This window comes from Drosophila ficusphila, unplaced genomic scaffold (assembly GCF_018152265.1).
Source record: "Drosophila ficusphila isolate 14025-0441.05 unplaced genomic scaffold, ASM1815226v1 contig_197, whole genome shotgun sequence".
In the NCBI taxonomy this organism is placed as follows: Eukaryota; Metazoa; Arthropoda; class Insecta; order Diptera; family Drosophilidae; genus Drosophila; species Drosophila ficusphila.
The window spans coordinates 8,842,119-8,848,575 of NW_025064091.1; the positions used below are offsets into that span (position 1 = coordinate 8,842,119).

Consider the following 6,457-nt stretch of genomic DNA (forward strand, 5'->3'; position numbering starts at 1 on the left):
GAAAGACGAAAGGGAGAGGAGCGGAGAAAAGCGGAGAAAGGTGGAACCGTACATCGGAGTTGTTTGTTTGGCACTGTTTGTTTATGTGCCGTAACTGGATGGTGAGAAAAAGGAGGATGGCACCGTAGAAAAAGGGCGGAAAGGGTGAGGCAAATGTTGGCGAAAAAATAGGAAAATTGGGGCGTGGCCAGGGAGAGGGCGAGAAAAACTCGGCACGGGGACAGAACTTTTAAAGCGACATTTAACGATGCTCTTAAGTTGAGCACAACACTTTCCAGGGCCGAGTGAGTGCCACATGAGTGCATTCATTCAGCCACCCACACTCAAACTTAAAATCATGAGTCCGCCGAGCACTTGCTACCCAAAGCAATTAAATTGTATCCTTCGTTTTTTAAAGAACGAATTTCAAGTAAAAAATAACGACTTTCAGTTAAAATGATCGCATGCCTCTTTCATGAGCTTTTGAACAACACTAAAATTAGTTTTAAAAATATGTTCTTTAAAGTAGCGAACCGTTTTAATTGTTGCTATTTAAGCTGCAAAGAAATATATTCTCTTTTAAGGTGGACAATTTACAACACATTTCGGTTTTATTAATATCTGAAAATAAGTTAAGAAATGTATTTTTTTCAGTTTACTTAATTTTATTTCCATTAAACTTAATAATATATGCCAACATGAATTTGTAAACATTTTACGTGAAATTATAAACATTTTACTTTATTTTACTTTGCGTTCATTATTTCAGTACATATACCAAAACTAACGCTGAATACTATTGATTAATATAAATTTATTTTAGCTTGTTTAATGACATTTCTAACATTTACATTCGAAAATCTTTACTTACTTTTCACAGCTGGGTTGCTAGCCAAGATCGGAGCGCGAACAAGTTCGCCCAGTAAGTTAACGACTCTATCTGCATTGGCAGTTAATAAAACTATTCTGGATGGGCTAACAAAGTTAGGCAAGCAAAGGTACCCCTTTTGACACCGACGTTTTGGCAAGTGGCGGATGGTTTGCCAACGCTTCGAGTACGGCGACAAATCGTGCAACAAAGTCAAATGCACTCGACGGGGGAAAAACCGAGGGAAAATAAAGGAAACGCTGTGGAAAACAGCCAGCGAGGAGGAAGTGTAAGTGGAGGTGGCGGTGGAGGTGGAGGAGTGCCAGGGAATACATGTGTACATGCGATGATTCATTTTGCAATATTGCATATTGTGCGTCGCACTTAAATTCAATTAAGCTACAAAGGCAGTTGGCTCTCTGCAACAAGGCAAACTCGAACCATCGCACACAAGGGCAGACGCTCGAGGACCGGGGACCACAAGCGTCCAATAACCCATCAGCTGTCGCGTCGAAAAACCCAGAGCGATCCCAGTTAGTGCTGCCCAACCACCCACCACCCGCCACCCACTGAACAACCCACTGAACAACCCACTGAACCACCCACTGAAGTAACGGTGGCTACACTTTATAGCATTGCCCTTCGTGCACTCACTCATTCACTCATTCATTGATTCATGCACCAATTCGCCCAGCCATTCAAGCCGGCACTCATTCAATCATTTCTGCCGAGTCCTCGACGATATCGCTTTAGTTTTCTGCTACGCGGCTTCAAGATGGCATTGTACTTTGTTCTGCTGGTAAATGGCTTCAAAAGAGACTCCTTAATCCCGTTTTTTGTTCTCCAAAGAAGTTATTATCCTGAATAATTCTTGTTCAGTTTTGTTAATGGGAATAATATAATAATAGTATTAAAGCAAAGATCAACTTTAAGAAAATATATAAGTTTTGCATTACTGGGTATTAAAATAAATTTTATTTATTATGTGCTATATAAATAATAAGTATATATGGATTTTAAAAATTGTTCATACACCAAACATATTTTCTACTCACATTTTGGTTAAATTTTAGAAAGAATTAATATTAAACAAGTTTTCATTTTCAAGAGATGCATTTACTTGCAATTTTAAGAAATGTTTTGTTTTTATAACATTTATTTACGACTTTATTGGAACGTTAAATAAACTGTGGTAAATATAACATATTTTTCAATAAGTAGAGTTGTGGAAAAGAGAAAAGAAGATATAAATTAGTCCTGTTTTTCTCAACTAACTCTTTTGAAAATATTATTAAATATTTCCTTTAATATTGAAATAAAAGTTCGGTTTGCTGTGCCCCTTTGGACACCACCTGCCCCACCGGGAGTGCCATTTTTTTCGAGGGTATCTCCTCATAACTTGTTTGCTGTTGGCGGGTTAAAACTAGTGCCATCATGGCGGCGGGGCGCTGGTTGGCCCGGTGGGCGTGGCAGCTCTCTAATTTCATTTACACGCTTTTCAACGCTCCCCGGCGCTCCAATCGAGCTCCATTTAAATGTTTGCCTAGGTGCGCCCCGCTCAGCCACCCGGCCAGTGAAGTAACCACCCACCCAGTGAACCACCCGACCACTCACACAGACACTCGGAGGTAAGTAAGTGGAACTTCCGGAGCTGTACTATATAGCATAATGCCCGGTTCGCATACATCCTTGGGTGCTTTCGCTTTTGAGCGCCAGCCTGCGTTTGCGTTTGCGTTTGCGTTTTGCATCTCGCAGATGACTCGCTGCCATGTAGAACTAATTCCATTAAAGCCAGCTCTAACTTGATTTTCAATTGACTCCTCATTTGCAGTGGTGCGGCGGATGGGATCGGTGGGTATTCGGTGGGTAGCTCGCTGGGTCAGGACGCGCTGTCAGCAATCAACATGTTCAATTGAGCATATCCTGCCGGCTGCAGGACACTGCCATACTGCCATACTACACCAGAGAAATGTGATTACCCGACGCTATTTTCCACATACATTCGACCAGGGGCGTGGTTTGGATTTTGGAAAAAGGGGGGAATGGTCGTTCTTTATAAAATTGCATGAAAACTTTACGTCTTGTCATAAAATCCACAATAGTTTCACATTAATTTTGTAAACATTTGAACAAGATTACACAATTGAGTGGAAATTATTTTGAAAAAAAAACTAGAATTATTGTTTAGTTTACACATTGATTCTAAAACACATTTGTATTTTTATTTATTTATGATACAATTTAAAAAAAAAAAAAAACCGATAAACTTTTACATGAAAGAACTTACCACAGAACATGAAAGGTTTCTTAAACATTTTATATCTTTTTTTGTTAACCCCTTAAGCACCTGCCCAAATATTAAGTCCTTCCGCCTACTCCACTGTCTCTTCTTCGGGAAAAAGAGACGGGTAATAGGGCATAGAAAGGGACAGCGAGCCAGAAGACAACAGCAAGAAGGTCCAGCGGGCGCCTTTTACATTTCATTGGATTTTATGCGTTTCACTTTATGCTGATGTTTTTATTATTAAATTTTCTTGAATTTTCATTTACATTTTCTGGCTTTCCAGCGCTAAGGCTCTATCTATCTGCCTCCATCTCGCTCGCTCCTATTCCCTTCTCTTTCTGGTCGTTAGTGTTGTCGCTGATGCTGATGACTCCTCTTCATTTTCACACTTTTCATTCAATTTATTGCATTTCGCAAATTGAGTGTCGCTTTCCTTAGATCTATTCTCCCGCCTGTTTCGTCCTGGCCGCATCATCCAGTCCTGTTTCCCACTTTCCTAATTTCCCACCAAAGAACCAACGCGAAAAATGCGAAAGCAGCACCTAAAAAGGAGCCAATTCGATTTGACGACAGCGAATGCTTAAAACAGGGAGTAAACATATTGTAACCATTGAAAAACAGTGACAGTTCTTCAATGAAATATATGGTATTAATATTGCAATTAATAAAACTAGGAACAAACATTGTTTAGATTGAAAGAAAGTTGTAACATTTAATTTCCACTAGCTTCTGTACAAAATACTTGTAACCAATGATGGTAAAGTACTCAGCAGTATAAACATAAAAATTTGCGTTGTTGTACTGGTTCTCTGGACTTCTTAATCAGAGTTCGATGGCTTGGGATCATTAACATCTGCTTTGGGAACTCCCATCATGGTAAAAAACTGAATGCCCACCAAATCCTTTCCATTGTAGGTTAAATTATCCACTTGCTCGTCAGTCAAAATAATAACTCTGCCACTTTTGATCAACTTGATGGGGCGCCAGGACTGCCGAAAATCGTAAGGACTTCCTGTGAAGGACACGATGCTCTCGGGGGAATTCCCGGCCTTGGGCCACAAAGTGAGGTTGATCTTCAGGGGCAGAGAATCCGAGAGGAGAGTGGAGGCCCAGACGAGGGTCAATCGCTGATCCAGTCCGCCATTTTCCCCAATGTCCTTCATGGGAACCTGCATACTCATTATCATGACAGGCAAAAGATTCTGTTGCTCCACGAATCCCTGGCTCTCGATCACATTCCGCAGTTGCAAAACAGCATGGCATCTCATCTTACGGTTCGTTTTAACCAAATCGAAGTAGAAGGTCCTCGGTTGATTCAACTCCAAAACATCCACGAGCCAATTGCGATGATAAGACACCAAGTGATTGTTGATACTCCACAAATAGAGAACTTCCCTGCAACTTGGATCTGGGCACTTAGTCAATGGATCGGTTGTGTTCATGACGACTGGTAGCACCACTTTGCCTATTTCCATTTTGGAGGCCACGAGATCGGTGACGAAATTCTTCGGACACGGCACCTTTTCGGAGTGCCACGATAATGGATTTTGGCCAGCGAATCGAGCACGTCGCACCAGCGAAATCTGATTTCCCAGGACACTTGGATTCAGTTTTCGGGGCTCCGAGGTGAGTAATTCCAGAGGTTTCGATAGGGTCAAACTTCCATATGCTGGATCTTTCTGTTCGGCGGTGAAATACACAAAGTTACCTATATCTTTGTCTTCTGTTTGATGATGTGCTTCTGCTTGATGTGATCTTGGATCCTTGGGTGTTGGAACTTGTTTGGTGTTCTGCTTATCATCGCAACTTCTCCTCGTATCAGGATTATCTCTGTAATATAGGGTTGGTCCCTCCTTTTGACTCGGAAAACGCAGAACTACACCTTTATTTTCCGTTGTATTCGGCTGAATTTCATTAACTCTGGGCCTTACATGGGTATTCTGTGAGAATCTTGATGAAGGTGTGATTTCTTCCGGGTATTCTGCTTCCTTTTCGCTGGTATTATCCGTTGAAACAGCTGAGTATTCCGAACTTTCCGAACTCCTTATTTTATAGGGATATCCTATAAGTAAACGCTGTTCTTCAGCCGTGTATTCATCTAAATACTTCACAGTTGTCTTCTTATTGGAGTTTTCTAATCTATTAAGACAAACGTTCTCATTTGTGGCGGTATGGCATACTGATATAACTTCCTCTGAATTATCTTCCTCTAAACTATCTTCCTCTAAATTATCTTCCTTACAAGTTTGTAACTCTTCAGGTTTCGATTGTTCCAAGTCGTTATAAGTACTTCTGTTTGACTCTTTAGAGCTCTGAACTTCAGTATCTGCAGCTTTTCTAGTATTGTTCCATTCTGCATAATTAATTTCTTTGATTTGCTTATCTATTTTTAAAAGCATTTGTTCCAAATTATTTATATATTTCAAAGGGCTCTTCAGAAAATCATTCTTGTTGGACTCTTCCTGAAGGAGTCTTTTCATACGTGGCCCTGGCTCTTCATAATGATCCTCCTCTGACTTTAGATATGTTTCGGCCTGGGGAAATTCTGGATGCCACTGTCTAGCTCTTCCCACTGAGTTACTCCGCATTTGAGCCGAATCGGTTTGGCATTCCACAGTGACCACCGATTTGGATCGACGGCTTCTATAAGTTGATTGGTCGCAATGATTGTTCCATTTGTTAGAGTTCTTACTCAGCGTAAGGGTGTTGAAGGTTCTTCCCGTTTCAAGGTTCGAATATTCCAAATCGGAAGCTGGAGAGGAGTTGCTCGTGCTGGCCACTTCAGTTTCCTCGGTGGCGAATCTCAAGTCGACGTAGATCAAGCGGGTCTTCTCAGCACAAATACCACATCGGCTCCTCAAATCCTCGTCACAGCAAAGACATTGGTAATGCTCTCTGGTGCAGACGCAAACGCTAAAGGAACCCTCCTGGGAATAGGGCGATATGGTCACCACATCGCACATCACGCAATTCATCGTAGATATGGTAAAAAAAATATATAAATATTATTATTTTTGGAAGTTACTTGGCCGGAAAATCGGAAGTGTATGTGCTAGTCAAAGCAAAACTGACTGACAACTTGATCGAAACAGAAATACGTTTTGTATTCTGAAACTAGTCTCTCAATTTCAAAGCCAACATATTGCAGAAAATTTTTTTATTTTTTTTAACTTTCTGTCGTCGAAATCTATATGAGCCAGCTAAAAATTAAATCTTAACTGAGAATGCGATTTCTGTTGTTTCTTAATGTTTCTTATTTTTAATAAAAAGAGTTCTTTTCAAAATTTTATGGTGGTCGCCCTTGAAATTTTTCGTGGAAGAAAGAA

The 6,457-nt window shown here is 40.6% G+C and overlaps 1 protein-coding gene across 1 annotated transcript; it reads right to left on the bottom strand.

Moving 5' to 3' along the window:
• Positions 1-3,820: 3,820 nt before the first annotated feature.
• Positions 3,821-6,163, bottom strand: LOC108091145. Its single transcript, XM_017190181.1, has one exon. The coding sequence runs from the start codon at positions 6,104-6,106 to the stop codon at positions 3,950-3,952; it is 2,157 nt and encodes a 718-aa protein (XP_017045670.1). The 5' UTR covers positions 6,107-6,163; the 3' UTR covers positions 3,821-3,949.
• Positions 6,164-6,457: the final 294 nt, after the last annotated feature.